General features: G+C 27.8%; 4 protein-coding genes across 9 annotated transcripts in view; 2 read left to right on the plus strand and 2 right to left on the minus strand.

Annotated features, from left to right (window-relative positions):
• Positions 1-796: 796 nt before the first annotated feature.
• LOC100160449 (transmembrane protein adipocyte-associated 1 homolog) lies at positions 797-7,672 on the minus strand. The gene is made up of 9 exons (XM_001949959.5): positions 7,326-7,672; positions 7,107-7,230; positions 5,136-5,268; positions 4,881-5,043; positions 4,479-4,675; positions 4,344-4,404; positions 2,769-2,952; positions 2,563-2,692; positions 797-1,495 (listed from the first exon to the last, which is right to left on the minus strand). The coding sequence occupies exons 2-9, from the start codon at positions 7,226-7,228 to the stop codon at positions 1,346-1,348; spliced, it is 1,140 nt and encodes a 379-aa protein (XP_001949994.2). The 5' UTR covers positions 7,229-7,230; positions 7,326-7,672; the 3' UTR covers positions 797-1,345.
• A 223-nt stretch (positions 7,673-7,895) lies between these two features.
• On the plus strand, positions 7,896-9,755 carry ACYPI30763 (uncharacterized LOC100572372). 5 transcript variants are annotated; one of them, XM_016807232.2, is made up of 6 exons: positions 7,896-8,568; positions 8,635-8,779; positions 8,885-8,985; positions 9,062-9,253; positions 9,339-9,503; positions 9,572-9,755. In XM_016807232.2, exons 3-6 carry the CDS (start codon positions 8,887-8,889, stop codon positions 9,677-9,679), a joined length of 564 nt encoding a protein of 187 aa, XP_016662721.1. In that variant the 5' UTR covers positions 7,896-8,568; positions 8,635-8,779; positions 8,885-8,886; the 3' UTR covers positions 9,680-9,755. The 5 variants fall into 5 exon arrangements, with proteins under 5 accessions (XP_016662721.1, XP_008186464.1, XP_016662717.1 ...); XM_008188242.3 differs by having other exon boundaries at positions 7,897-8,568; positions 8,837-8,985; XM_016807228.2 differs by having other exon boundaries at positions 7,897-8,561; positions 8,635-8,985.
• LOC100166582 (CG13240-like) lies at positions 9,730-11,381 on the minus strand. Its single transcript, NM_001162768.2, is given in 3 exon segments — positions 9,730-9,972; positions 10,290-10,391; positions 10,972-11,381. Coding segments are annotated over 3 exon segments (543 nt in total). The 5' UTR covers positions 11,272-11,381; the 3' UTR covers positions 9,730-9,831.
• A 163-nt stretch (positions 11,382-11,544) lies between these two features.
• Positions 11,545-15,651, plus strand: part of LOC100572602 (exonuclease mut-7 homolog) — a 5,172-nt gene continuing 1,065 nt past the window's right edge. Inside the window, exons 1-10 of one of the 2 annotated variants that reach the window (XM_016807234.2) lie at positions 11,545-11,793; positions 11,889-12,247; positions 12,395-12,535; positions 12,604-12,821; positions 12,904-13,100; positions 13,189-13,367; positions 14,067-14,256; positions 14,331-14,683; positions 14,873-15,016; positions 15,457-15,590. In XM_016807234.2, the coding sequence (XP_016662723.1) occupies positions 11,986-12,247; positions 12,395-12,535; positions 12,604-12,821; positions 12,904-13,100; positions 13,189-13,367; positions 14,067-14,256; positions 14,331-14,683; positions 14,873-15,016; positions 15,457-15,590 (1,818 nt within the window). In that variant the 5' untranslated portion in view covers positions 11,545-11,793; positions 11,889-11,985. Of the gene's footprint in view, positions 11,794-11,888; positions 12,248-12,394; positions 12,536-12,603; positions 12,822-12,903; positions 13,101-13,188; positions 13,368-14,066; positions 14,257-14,327; positions 14,684-14,872; positions 15,017-15,456; positions 15,591-15,651 lie in introns of both variants that reach the window. The other variant, XM_008188250.3, reaches the window with a different exon arrangement.

Below are 15,651 nucleotides of genomic sequence, written 5' to 3' on the forward strand. Positions count from 1 at the left end.
GCATTCGACATAATATGTTGTTACTTCGATGTCGTAACTAATAAGGCAGTAACTCAATTTTACATATTTTTTTTAGAACGAATAATATTTATAGATGATTTTATTTTATTTTTTTTTTTTATTCTTTTTTTAAGTTTTCTGAGTGTTGTAGACATTTGAACAATTTAAAATATGAAAAAATGAAGATTATAAAATATTGCATTTTGGTTTTTAAAGTATTAAATGTTTAACCATTTAAATATTCTTTTGTTTATGATAGAATATCTAGTAGGTACTACTTTCCTTGGTGTAAAAATTGTTTTTTTTTTTAAAAAAAAAATAACGTTTCATAATGTTTAACATAATATGGCATATAATTGCATATTGAGCCACTTTTTCCTTGCATATTTGCATCATATTTGACACTTTTTAAATGCATATAAATCCGGCCCCTACTTATTAATATTGAAATTAAAAATGTGTTTCTTACATTAACCTTAAATAATAAAAAGGGATGATGAATTCATGCATATATTCAAAACAATAACCAAACATCAGGAAGTATGTAGATTTTAGTTTTTGGTTCTCTTCCACTTATTAGTCTAAAACCTCAAAAAATACGGTGTATTCCTTAGATCATAATATACTAATAACTAATATACAAGGACTTTTCATAATTCAGAGATCAGGCCCCTTAGTATTAATTTCCATCATAATAATACTGAACTATATGTTTAGTATCGATTTCAGTTGATATATTTATATGAGTAAGATTTATGATAGTAAAAAGTAAAACCGTATAATAAAATATAAGGAGTTAATAAATTAATGGTACTATATTTAGTCATTGATTATACAATTCATCAAAGCTAATATTTACAATTAAAGGGCTAAAAACAAGATTTAATCTAAATCATATTTTCATATTTCTTTAGATTAGGCTTATAATATATACATAATATATGATTTGTTTTATGTACGTTATAAATTTATTATTGTGCAAATTAAAGGAATCAACTAAGTGTAATTCGCTTAAATATGTTATATCGGATATTATAATTTAAACAAAAATAAATCACAATTTATTGTACTATAAAATTATATAATACTTCATAGAAAGTTGTAAATCTAGAATAAAAAATATTTTTAAAAAAAACACTTAGAAGCTTAAGTAATAATTAAATAATTGAGTAATTTAAAATTGTGATGGTAATTTCACTAATTATTTAAATTGACTAAATTTATATTTAAAAAATATATTATATAATTATCTATTACACAACTTAACCAACTAGGTAGTAAAAATATTAAAATAATAAAGCAAACACAGGAACACCAAAAAAATATTCTAAAACTAACCACATTATTACTTTTTTTGTTCTTCAATGTCAATAGTTTGCTCATCCATGCTATAACCAGTAATGCTGTCAGGACTTTGTAATGAGGCATTGTACAACGGATTTGCAATTTGTCTGTCACTAACAGAAAAACGAGTGTTGTTGTATATATTATCTGTCTGTAAAATCATATAATATAAACATTTAGTATGAAAATATTATGATATGATGATAATATAACAGATTGCACACAACAACTAATAATAAATATATTGTTATCTAAATTTATTTTAATTATCTTTAAGAAAACCTCATAGTTATAAAAAATTTTAGTGTTGAAGTTAGAGGCGGATTTATCTTTTTTATGTCTAGAGGCACTAACAAATAGCTGCCCCTATAATAGGTAATCAAATTATAATAAACTCTTCAAAATACTATAGACAATAGTACCTAAATTCATTTGAATTTTTAGACTATTTTTTCATGCTTTTAGTCATTTAGTCTATTTTAGAAAAATTTCAATGGATGTCCACCAAATTTTTATAACAATTACAATAATATGATATTTTTATGAATTATGAACCATCATTAATAAAACAAAATGAAAATAATTATTTGGAATATAAGTATAACTTAAAAATTGACAGTATTTTTATAATACTTTCTTTTTATAATAATAGGTTTACAAAACAGATGTTATATTAAATATTTGTATATATGTATATAACATAATAATTAATATCCTCAAAATGTCAAATGATTCAATTGATATGTCAAGAACCATGTGATCACGCTAACAATGGGAAATTGTTGGGGAATGCGCACCGCCGGACATAAAATACCGGACCAACCGGTATATTCTCTTTTGAAAAGGAGTATAGTATAAAATGGTGATGAGTGAGATGTGACTAGAGAGTGTATCTTCCTTGATGCGTCTGCTCACCTGTCCATCTACGACTTTTTTACAAATTTATTATCATCTAAAATTATAATGAATTAAAATAGATATACCATAATATACAATACCTACATTAAAATAATAGATATACAAAAATATATACATTATCATAGTATTATTTTTCGTAAATATAAAGTAATTCATTTTGCATTTTATTTTATAAGTATGATGTATTTTAATTTTAAACAAAGTATTACAGAATGTGTTGCCTTAGTCAGCTGCTTACTCTGCCTAATGGAAATCCGTATCTCATTGAAGTTAATTAAATAATAATTTTTTTATATTTACCTGATAAATATAGTCTGAATCAGTTTTTAAAGATGAAAATGATGGTTGATGAGGTAATGAAACAGTATCGTCTTCAACTCGATCATCGTTTTGTGCTTTGTAAGAAAACATAATGCTTGATTGTGATACACTACAATAAAATAAATACCAAATTAATAATAATATAAATTTAATAACACTTTTTTCTTATCCTAAATAATATTTACCTAAAGAATGAGCTCAAAAATGTTATGTAGACTAGAGGTGTAAATAGTGTAAAATATAGTAACGTTGTTACATCAACAATACAAAGTCCTTCTGTAATTTTTAGTAGCAGAAATGCACAGCCAATAGAACCAATCCCGTTTAATTGTGCTAAAAGTGATACATATACATAAAATGACCGGTTAACTGAAAAAATAAAAAAAAATTGTTAATCATTAGGATTAAATCACAATATTATAAAATATTGAAAATATATTTTAAGGGGGCTGGAGAGTAATCCATTCTAAGGAGTAAAAATTAGGCATTTTATATTTCAGTTTGTATGGGTCTCGAGAATGTGTTGAAAATAAATGAACATAAGTGTGTGTAATTTGTAGTACCAATCATGTTGTATAGGGGCATCATAACACATCTGTCATTTTACATACGCACATGCACATGTCACCAAATATTACTTTATAAAATTAGGAACATTTATTTTAAAAAATACTGCCAGTGACTTCAATCAATACGCTCAGTAGGATATTCCCATTTAAATTTTGAAAGCAGATTTGAATTCTTCTCTAAATTTACTATGCTTTGACCGTCGTACATTTTTTATATTCTATATCAATGTATTTAAATTTGAATTATGAATATGATCTATTTTTACTCTTTTTGTTAGTAAATTTCTAAGTAAAAAAAAGTAAAAATCAGAAAAATGAAATTGTCAAAATATAGATAATTTAGTGATGAATTCAAATCTGCTTTCAAAATTAATATCAGAACATTATATTGGGCGTAGTGATTAAAGCGGTGAGCTATGTTTTTGACCGAAAATTAATCACGCTCCCAGCCCCCTTAATCAATAATTATTTTAACAATGTCAATATATAGATATAATAATTCATAACAATATTAAAATTACTTGATATCTATATAACCAATAAAAAGTATTATAAGTTTAGACTGTAGCTTATCATATTATATCTTTAAAATTATGTTTAATCTGCAAAATAGTAATGGTTACGTTAGGTTTAGGTTACCTTCTCTGACCTAGCCAAAATACACACGACAGGTTATCGCGACTACCATAACTGTTTGGTATAAAATAAACAATTCGGTTTTCAAAAGGTTGTGGGGATCGTCTAAATGGCGCAAAATGAAACATAGAGGTCTGGTTGTCAACATCTATATCGTGATTTGGTTGAATTCATTGAGACATCAAAAGCACGATAATCCATATATAGGCGTTTTAAATTGCATGGCTGAACATTTTCCCCCTTGAGTGAATTATTAATTTCATATTTTGAATTGTATTCCTAGTTTTTATAATAGTTTTTAATTCATTTTTTTAAATTATGCTGCGTAAAGGTAGTCACAATATCTGAATTGTTTATTTATTTCCGAACAGTTATATGGTTTGGTAGTTGCGAGAACCGACAAGTAGGGTAAACCGATAAGGTAAATGTACAAGATGAATTCTATAATACTATATTACTATAAACACATTAAGTTTTTTTTGCTCCATAAAGAAACTAAATACACATGGGTAGCTAAAGAAACTCGTCAATACTAATAATAACAAAAATATTAACCTGGTAATGCAAGTTTCTCTCGAAGTCTAGTTTGAGGCAATACCAATATGAGCAAATACAGCTGTAAAATAAAATAAATTTATAAATAATTGATGAATATCTATTTTAGCTTACTTAACATATTCAATATATTACCATAGTAAAAACGACAGAACTAATTAACCAAAATACAATACCACCATGACCAAATAAATTTAAATCTTTCGAGTTAATTCTAAAAATGGAGTCTGGCATAAAAATTTCCAAGGCTCCTTGACTAGCTGAGTATGCTAATGAAATAAATGATGTTGTAATTAGTACATATCTTATACTGCTTCTACTTTCCATATGACCTGTAATAAACATAAAATTAGTAAGATATTCTATTTAATATGACTAATCTCAAAGTTGTTTAACTGATTACAAAGACGTTTTAGAAAATGTTTTTTATTCTAATACCATATCAATTGTATTATAAATAAATTAAAATAATTGTATTTTCACTTAAATTACTTAAAAATCAAATGGAAAATTAAAAATGTTTATAGTTTTACTAACCAAAAGCTAAGGCAAAGACTACCACACTCATTTCAGTAGCCAAAAAGAAACATTTGACTAAAATCCAAAGTGTTATATTGATGGAATCAGCAGCCAAATTACTAAAATTCAGTGTCATTGAAATTAGGCATCTTAGTATACTTGTAAATACATTGAATAAAACCTAAATATATTGTCATACAACTATTAGTACAATTAACACTTTTTGTTAAAATAAACAAAGGTTTTATAAGAATAATAATAAAAATTGTTTACCAAACAGTAGAATGTAAAAAAAATAGGACTATTAGCAGCTCGAAGTTTTAATCTGGCACGACTAAACTTGGTCACTAAGTACATCATGAATATTAAGTTCGGAATAAGTATTGCTACATCCCATACACGAACGCTTTAAAATAACACAAGAGATACATAAATGTAAATATTATTCTCATTCATATGGTAAATTCTACTAAATAAATAGTGCTGTATGAAATAGTAAGTATATTTACTAGCCCAGCCCCCCCAGACATAATTTTTTTATAAATATAAATATTATATATTAAATAGCAAATAAACAAAATCTAAACTTCTTTTCACATTGTCGCTTTATATATTAAATAATCAATAATTTATTTATCTCATTGATTACCTATAGGAACCTACTATTTTGACAACATTACAGTAAAGTATAATATTTTATTATAATTGTATTTGTGTAGTAAAATAATGTTTGGACCCCCCAGATCTTTGCTTTGGATCCGTGCTTGATATTATAGTATACAGTGTCGGCCTGACCATGGCCCCTGGGCCCCTCTGTTTTTTTTAGGGCCTCGTTTTTTTATTTGCTTGGCGTGTGCCTGTTCTATATAGGGAGTAAGGACCCCATAAAGTATTTATCGATATATTTAATAGTACACAATTTTTCTTTACAGGGCCCAGATGCTTGCCTATTGTGAGCAGGGCACTATAATAGAACAAATGGCAAGTAATAGGTAGGAGGAGGTTTTTTTGGATTAATTATTGTGCTACTGCATGTTAAGCTCGGTTTATACCTCTCCTTAAAAACAATGGGCTCAGACTAGTCCACGAGGGCCCCGCTTACCCACCCTGCAGCGGCTCCGTTGTTGGATTCAGAGATCATGAAAATGTTGCATACAAAAATATGTATGATTTATAATACTTTAGGTATATCTATTTATACATAATTAATATATGTTTATGTATAGTAGTTTATGTAGGTATATATAATTATTATATATACATAATTAAATATTAAACAATGATAAAGATTTTACATTTACTTTTGAAAGTTTACGTGAATAATATTAATATATTATGTACATGTATAGCTTATGGATTTGTCTTCAAAGTTAAAATTCTATAAATAATATAAATATAATTTTGGTTTTCGTAATTTCGTTTGTGTACCTAATTAATAATTATTATTTATTATTTTGCAGTTTCAAATATTTCAATAATTTCATAGTTATTTTACTAAACTAATGATTCCTCTCATTAGGCTTCGCATTTATATTATACGGAGTGATTTTTTAAGCATGCTGGCCCTATTTTTTACTTAAATTGTACATATAATATTCAAATTCTGATTTTTGGAATTTCTAAATACTCTTGAAGATTTTTGAATACTTGAGATTTTTTATACCATTTAAGAACGATCTTGTTACAATAAAAACTTCGGTTTTTAAAATAGGAATCCTCTTTTAAAGTAAAATAATGTGTGTAAATTTAGATACATCTACGTTTACAAGAACATCATCTGCTAAAAAATTTGCAGTAAAAAAGGATATTCTCATTTGAAAAATAGAAGTTTGTATAGCCAGAGGACACTCTTTAATAGTAGTTCAAAAAATATCAGGAACTTGAATATATTGATTTTAGGTATACTTATAAATCAGAATTTGAATAAATGTATTTTTAAAGAAAAAAAGGTGGTGTTTTTTTGCACCGAAATGTCAAGTAAATTTTGTATTTCATGATGGGGCCTCTTAAAAAAACTGATCCATGGGCCTTTTGTGTGCCAGGCCAACACTGATAGTATATATAGTTTACAGTGGCGAATCCAGGGCTTAATTTTGGGGTAGGCAAAAGTACAAAAATTGTCTAAACACAGTGGAAAACAAAGGGTAACAAAGGCCATTGCCCCCCCACCCCCTGGAACAGCCACTGATAGTTTATGCAGTTATACAATTATTACTTAGTAACTAGGACAAAATTAAGCCTTACTTGATACTTGGTATATCCATGTAAAGAACCAGCTTACACACATGTTCTTCGTCTATTGAAGTACTGTTGCTCATTGTATTAGTTGACAATCTGTTTGTTTCTAAACTCTGTGGCTCTTTCATAACTATGTAGTTATTTTTTTGCCAGATAAAATATCAATTTAACTAATACATTCAGTTTTAATACAATAAAAAGGTTTATAAAGAAATATGATATTACTCGATAGTGACTTGTTGAACAAAAAATTGTCTTTCACTAAATGAAATAGGACACAATATGTACTTGAAAAAATAGTTTAATTTGGACGTAATAGCAATTAATAAGCTATTGTATTAAATTTGAATTGTGAATTAATTACAATCAAATGATAATACTTGCTTAATTTCCTAACATAATTAAATAATTTAAACAGTAATTGTTTCATTACACACACACATATCGTATCAATATAAAATACTGACATAATATGCAGCGTTCACTTCATATCGTTCACATCTTTAACATTCGTCATTCACAATATTGAATATTTTGTTATAGTTCTTTATTTCACAACTTCACAACTCGCAGGAGAGAAAAAATATTATCTATAAGTGATAAGCTGACCATTTTTTGTTGTTTTAAAATTGATAAAAAATATCTAATTTTATACAGTGTAACCAAAATAATCATTATATTTTTTAATGTTTTTATTTTTATGTTTCAAACATAGATGGTTCTATGGGTCTAAAGTAGGTTACAAAATATTTTAACCACACTGTTCAAGTTATGATAGCACAGTTATATCACAGAACAATATAGAATAGACACTCGGTCAGCTGTGTGGGTTTACGTATCCCTACGGTATGAAGTATTGGACTCTATAAATTGTACCGTATCCGTAATCTGATAGAATGTTGGCAACGTGTATCCCTCTTTGTTACGAAATCTTAAAAACGGATACAAGGCAATGGCCAATGGGCATTATTATTATTCTGTGGACTGTGACAATGATGTTGAAATGATTTATTTAAATGATAACATATGCCACGCCCCCCTGGAGACCATGTCCAAGGCCACAGTCACCCGATTTTGCCAATACACGCAGTGTCGTACCCCTGGTTATATTATAATAACAGACAACAGTAAAATAAACAACAACATTTCGAATTTCGAAATACTTGTCATTTGATTCAAATATGATACATACATGATTCAAATTAACTGCCGTCGTCTAGTGCCAATTGTTGTTGACTGTCCGTGGCTAAAAATTATAATCGTGGTCTGTAGTCTACTATTATATACTCACTAGTCACTATTGTTTTATAGCGAATACTGAGTACAATTGTCTCGTCGTAAAGTTGAAAGTGCGTAAGTCGTGACTCGTAGTACACTTGTGTCTTCTCCTAGGTATTAAATGTTTTTTATTTAGTACCTAAATTATAATAATATAATGAATTATTGTATTCAACATTTGTGGTAATTGGTAAATAATATAATTAATGATCATCTTGTACTATATGATTGATTAACTTTGCGGATTTTATTTAAGGCTGTCCGGGACTGATTACGATTTTGACAAATATAACGGAATTTCGTGGACCATATCCACAGCCTTCATTTAATTACTTGAACAACAAATTATATAATCTGTTTGAACCTTGGTGTCAATCATTATCTTAAATCTTATGTTTTAAGTGAGTACAAAAAAACAAATTTGAAACAACTGTCTACAATTAGTCCATACTCTATAGTCTGTGCAGTATTTTAGTATCTTGGTTGATACTCAAAACTTTATATAGACATGTCAGCAAGTAGCACTTCATCTTGGTCAGACAAAAGCGAACAAAAAGTTTTCAAATGTAGCGCAAAAGCGGCGACAAAACACCCATTTTCCATACTCGTAAGACTTGAATTATAATGATTGTATTTTGAAACATACCTATAAAGTAATAATTTAAACAATTTTTTGTAACTAGATGATTGGCAATACCAACTGGAGTACTCAACTGGCAGAAGCATTAGTCGAATATCATGAAAACAACCATATTTCTAAAATTCAAGTACACAAGGCACAGACTGTAAAATCAGCCCTTTCTACACTGTCCAATGTTTATGCAGATCTTGTAATTATTTTGTTGGACATAAGTAAGAATGATTGTTTAGTTGATGTAAGTTGATATCTATTTTATTTTCCAATAACTAATAATTATAACAATAGTACCTAATAGGACTAATATATAATTATTACTATAGGTAGAAGTTAATTTACTAGCCCTAGAACCAGCATTATTATGTGGCAGAACCATTTTAGTTAACCCAATAAATAGTATTAAGCGTAAAGATATGGGAGTTTCTTATGAAAATATTGACAATCTTAAAAGAAAATATAACTTACTTATTATACATGGAAATATAGAGGCAAGTAATTTTTTTTTAAAATATGCGTATTTAAAGTATTATGTAATTTATAAATCTATTTGTTTCAGAATTACATAAGTAGAATGTTTTTAGCAAGAAGAGTCATGGTTTATTCCTACAAAATCAATAAAAACGGTTTACCAAATATTTTAGAGTTCAATTCAGTTGATTTATAGACTAGCTTTTTTTATATAATTTATAAGTGCATTACAAATAAACATCTATGTAAATATATGTAAGTTTTTATTTATATTTTTTCTACATTTATATCTCAATTAAATAATTAGTTAGCCACAAAATAATAAAAACAATTTTAGTTCTTGCTTTATTATATTGGAGAACTGCTGAATCCTCTATCGGCGTAATGTTTAGGTAGAGTGCGGTCTGAAGTTCTTGGAAAACCTGGATCTCCTGGCACACACTGAGAACGAGATTCATGTACTCTCCATCCTGATTTTCTTTCCCAAGTCTTCACATAAAAAAAAAAATGTATTTGATCTTAAGTTTCGGTGGTAACAGTCATTACAGATATTCACAATTATTATTTATTAATATTATTTTCTTAGAAAAGTATGTCATTAATACATTAGTCTTATTGAATAATTTATATGACTTATTTGAGAATCGTTAAAGAAAAGTTAAAAATTAATGTATATAAAATAAACTAATTTACAATTATACTATGTAGTACTACTGATTATAGATACTCCTAAATAGTATTTATAACAATGGTAGTTATATAGATACTTAAATGCGGAATTCTATCAATTTTTTACTAAAACTTACATTTGTGTTGTAAAGAACGTAGTATGTACCAATATAAACAATAGTGATTCCCATCAGTAATTTGCCTGTTACAAACCGTACATTGAAAGCAGTCCTTTCACCCTAAACAGTAAAAACAATTTAATTAGTTATTAATTTATTATACATAAATATAACAAATAGTATCTGAAACATAATTAAACATAAATAATACCAGTAAAAAGGGAACATATTAATTTGTTTAGACCAGTAATTAATTAAAACTGATATAAATTTGTGTTATACAGATCACTAAACTAATTTAATTAAGAACATAGATTATACATGCTGTTTATAAACTTTAATCTTGTAACTTTCTTTGAGTAATTTGGAGCACAATGCCACATAAACATTAAACTTTTATAAATCTAGATAGTAACATTTGGTAGTGTCTGTCTGTCATGAATTGAATATCAACATAATTATTTTAATGTCCATCATGATAAAACCATTTTTTTAATTTGGTGACTACAACCAATTACATATAATATTGAAGTGTAGATACCTAGTAAACTAATAAGAAACCCACTGATTGTAAAACTATAAAAATGTCGCTAACCAAAAAATAATTGAATTGATATAGTACCTATACAAATATATAAACATGTTAAATAAGGAATAATTTGTTCCATTTTCTATTCAATTTTTTAAATAGTACACTTACAATTTTTGGGACCAAAAACTCTTGAAATAGATTCATGGGGGCTCTGAATGCACGTCTAATTGGATTGTACAATTCTTCGTACATTTCTGGGACAGCAACTGGTTCATCATGAGACAAGTGTTGATCATGTAAGAATTTTCTACGAAAAGCTCTTTCTTCATCTGTCATGTTAGTAAGTCGTTGTCTTACAAATCTATGTCTTCCTTCCAAATCTATAGGTAATACACCACCGGTTTCATTGGATGGGCCACTAGGGGTCACCGCCGAATTGCTACTATAAAATCTACGAAAAATATTCATTTTGTAATTTTTTAAAAACCCTTATGAATACAGAAAACTTTTGAATTTCCAATAAAATAATAAAATATAGTCACGGCACACAGGTAGATAGTTAAGATAGATAAGAATATGACGGAAAAATAAAAATTTATAAAAGGTTATTGGGATAAAAATTATCATATGACACTAATGTGGCCAACAATATTTTGAAAATGTAATCAGACTGGGCAACAGAACATTCAATATATTTATCACACATACTATCACTGGGGAAGAACTACGGTATGCAAGTATGGTTACAAATCCATCATGGTTTCTTAAACTTTCTTTTTAATGTTTATTATAATTTATAGTATCAGTGTATCACAGAAATGCAGAAGTACAAAACAATATTTCATTTACTCAATATTTTGATTTTTGAATTTCGAAATCTATTCTGTGAATGGGTAATACGACACCAGTCGTTAAGTCCTTACTCGCCTACTCTCAACTCGCCCCCGTAGCGATAATATCAATATTCTGATCTGTGTGGTCAACTGTCCGGTGAGTACCAGCTATGAGACTGTTGCCGTTGCAGCTGCTGAATTTGTCCGTTCGTTAAACAACGTTCTAATGTGGCAATTATGTTACGTTTCCAGTTATTAGACGTAGTTGTCATCTCGTTGTCAATGGTTTTGCGGATTCTATTGTCTTGACATCGGTGCACTGGTACCTATATCATCACAAGGACGGATCATGGCCCGGCGTTGGAACGAAACCAGTTGCAATGCACCAGCTGCTGATGCCGCCAATTTCAGACCCGCTGAGCCATCTTCAAACCAATCCCCACGGAATATACACAGTATCGCGCAAATAAGCTTCTCCAGTTATGGTGTTGGTGGCACGTCAGCAACACCAAATACTTACGTCTCTCCAGTCGCACATTTTGAACCAGTGCAAAGATTTGAGCCGGAGGTTGAACGTATTGCCAAGCATATTCAGAGTATTTGGGCAACTTGTGAGTGTGCTCAACATAGTACTGTTATTGACATGTTTATTGTTGTTATTAATAATAACTTGAATTATGTTAATTGTATACCTACTTGATCAATTTTATTTTAGTTGAAATAATTGCATGTATTTAAATAATTTCTATTGTTTGCAGGGAAACAAAGTAAAGTCTTAACTGATACACTGAGTAGTTTTTTTAAATCCAGTCCCAATCCGTACACTTCCTTATTACAATTGATAAATATCATATCAGAAGACAGACTCAAGGGTAAAGCTACTTCAATGGCTCATACGAGTAAGTAAATTCAACATTGATTTTAAATTACCTAGTCTATTGTATTAAAACAATTTAATTGATTACAGTAACGGAAGAATTTTACAAATGGATAAAATATAATGAAAGTGAATATGAACATGTTTTAACTGAGGAATTGAAAATTCAAGCATTTAAAATGGTACTTGAAAAGAAAATAAGCCCGAACACAATAAACACAATTGTTAAAATTTTTAAGTGTAATACACATTTAGATTGTATGGAAGAATTAATCAGGGATTCAATTAAACAAAAAAGATTTAAAGAGGTAAATTATTAATATTTGATAATTAAAATATTACTTTATTTAAGTGTGATAGCATTATATAATATTTTAATTTAATTTACAGGCCTGTTATGCTAGTATAAGTTTAAATATACAAGATAGATTTACTGTTGAAGATTTTTTACTTCCATTGTTTTTCATGAATTTGGTATGTGTAACAGAAGAATTTTTAGTGACCACTAAATTTCAACAAACCGCTTTGGTAAAATATCTTGATGATTTATTAGTAGAAAATGACGATTGCTTATACTTCTTAGCCAAGTAAGGATTTAATTTTTTTAATTTATATATATATTTTAATAATCAATTGTTGTCCAATATTCTCAATAATTATAAAATATTATTTCAGTCGCCTAAATGTTACACAATCAAATAATAATTTTTCTAATAAAAGTCAAATCAAGACAAATCTAACACGGATAATGAAAAAATATAACATTCCAAACGAATTGGCTCCTAACATTACTAGACAAAAGAAGAAGGGAGCTTTAGTGTACTTGTTTCGTCGTTATCAATCTGGTGCTACTGGTAAATCACGAATACATGTTTATGTCTAAACAATTAGGGATGCACATAAGTGAAAATTGTTTTGGTATATCGATTTATCAATATGTTTTTAGATACCTTTAATAATAATAATTATGTACCGTGTAGGTAAAAATTGCCATTTATTATTTAAAACAAATAATTAACAAATATTGAATTTCCTGATAATTGTATTTAATTTATTGACAAAAAAATAAAGTTTTACAAAATACAACTGTGTACTTTGATTATCCGCGTAATAGGGCGGCTTGGCATCCACAGATAAGCAAATTCCACGGGTAATCGGCTAAATTCAAATTGAAATGAAAATTCAATAATTAAATTATTAAAAAATTATAATTATGTAAATCTTGTAATGTTATGTGTAAAATATTTAAGTAAAATTAAAGAAGAACTCTTTTTATTTTTTGTGTTAACCAATAATGCGGGTTATACGTTAATTGCTTTTGATCATTTACATAGTTTGTTCTACAGAAAAGCGCTGATAACTATGTACTCACGAACGCTGTATAGAAATATATAACGAATGCACAGAAATGAAAATAGGTCGATATATTACTGTATAAAATATTGATTCAAATTTTTTGATGTATCTGAACCAAAATATTGATGAAACAATATTATTAATATATATGTGCATGGTGCATCCCTATAAACAATTGTATCATAACTTTTATTTAGGTATTCACGCTTGGAGAGAAATGGCATTAGAATCAATTGGCAATGATGAAACAATGATGTTGGAAGTGGTTAAGATGTTAGAACATTTTGGAGACATTCAAGAGTGTATATATTTTGCCCAGTTATTTGCTATTGACCCATCATTATTGCCACCAACCATACAACAGGAGTTACTTTTCTGTGAAAACGCGTAAGTTAAGACTATATATTATGTACTTTTCAAACAATTTATTAATATATTTATATGTTATTGATTGATAGAAGTGCTGGTATTGATCTATCAATACCAACTGAAGAATACAATACTACAGAATATCATGACTTATCGTTGCCTGATAAACAAATACATATAATTGATTGTGCAACAAAGTTTAATGAATTTTTAGATAAAATTAACATTGAGTTATTTGATGCACATTTGGATGTTTTTGGTTTGGACTGTGAATGGAAACCAGAACTGACAAGTGATAAAAGTGATTTAGCATCCATTCAGCTAGCTACTATTGATTCAGTTTACATTTTTCATTTACCACAACTGCAGCCAGCTGAAAGTTTTAAGCTTCATTGGCAAGAATTTTCTATGAACATATTCAGTAATATAAATATATTAAAATTAGGCAAGTACGCATGAAATATTTATCAATATTCATTTAAATATTTTCATAGTATTATTATTGTTTGTTCATAAGTTGAGATGAAATATGAATTCATATTATTTTCATTTATATAGTGTTATGACTTAATAGGTTAAGATTTTTGTTATATGTGTATTATTGAATTATTTATTACTATTTTAAACTACTTAGGTTTTGAATGGAAAGGAGATGCGTCAATGATTAGATCTTCATTACCAATTGATAACATACAGCTCCACGGACCTGGATTTATTGATATTAAGTTGTTATGGAAAGAACTAGAGACTAAATGGAATTTTCAGCTTCCATTTCAAAGTATATTTAAATTCTTTATAAGCTCTACAATTTTATATTTTTCCTTAAAAGGATATCAGCACACTATTCATTTTTTCTCTCTGGCCCACCTAGAAGAATAGAAAATTTGCTTTTAACAGAACAAACGGTGGGCTGTTAATTTTATTATTAGAATAAATTTACCTATTCTCAAACTTCAAGTTAAGAAAATTATATGTGTTTGTACATTGGCCATTTTATGATATTTCAATATGTAAGTTATGTGTATTACAATTTAAAAATGCTCATATTTACTGTACAAATACAGATAATATTATTAACTAAGTTTGATAATAAGTTAATTCACTTTGGTACTAAAGTTAACAATACAAGATTAAGTCTCCCAATTGCAAATTTGTTATGTTGTGCATGGGTCAGAAAGAGAATATAATAGTGTGCTTCACGTTTAATTTTTTTTTCAGGTTCAAATGAAGACATAACCTATAATAGTCTTTCGGATTTAGTGAAATTATGTTTTGGAAGACCATTAAATAAGACTGAACAGTTTTCAAATTCCGAAAAATACCATTACGGTCAAATCAAATTAAATATGCCGGTAACTATACTGAGGGATTTTTTAACATAAAATATTCATTTTTTCCTTATTTTTTTGAGTA

Source organism: Acyrthosiphon pisum, chromosome A1 (assembly GCF_005508785.2).
Source record: "Acyrthosiphon pisum isolate AL4f chromosome A1, pea_aphid_22Mar2018_4r6ur, whole genome shotgun sequence".
Classification (NCBI taxonomy): domain Eukaryota; kingdom Metazoa; phylum Arthropoda; class Insecta; order Hemiptera; family Aphididae; genus Acyrthosiphon; species Acyrthosiphon pisum.

Bases quoted from the DNA above. Each gene is read 5' to 3' on its own strand.
- ACYPI30763 (XM_016807232.2), top strand. From the start codon at position 8,887: ATGTCAGCAAGTAGCACTTCATCTTGGTCAGACAAAAGCGAACAAAAA. The intron at 9,254-9,338 runs GTAAGTTGATAT...TTATTACTATAG, and splicing joins AGAATGATTGTTTAGTTGAT to GTAGAAGTTAATTTACTAGC. The intron at 9,504-9,571 runs GCAAGTAATTTT...TATTTGTTTCAG, and splicing joins TTATACATGGAAATATAGAG to AATTACATAAGTAGAATGTT.
- LOC100160449 (XM_001949959.5), bottom strand. From the start codon at position 7,228: ATGAAAGAGCCACAGAGTTTAGAAACAAACAGATTGTCAACTAATACA. The intron at 5,269-7,106 runs GTAAGGCTTAAT...GTTATTTTAAAG, and splicing joins ATGGATATACCAAGTATCAA to CGTTCGTGTATGGGATGTAG. The intron at 5,044-5,135 runs GTAAACAATTTT...CAATATATTTAG, and splicing joins TTTTTACATTCTACTGTTTG to GTTTTATTCAATGTATTTAC.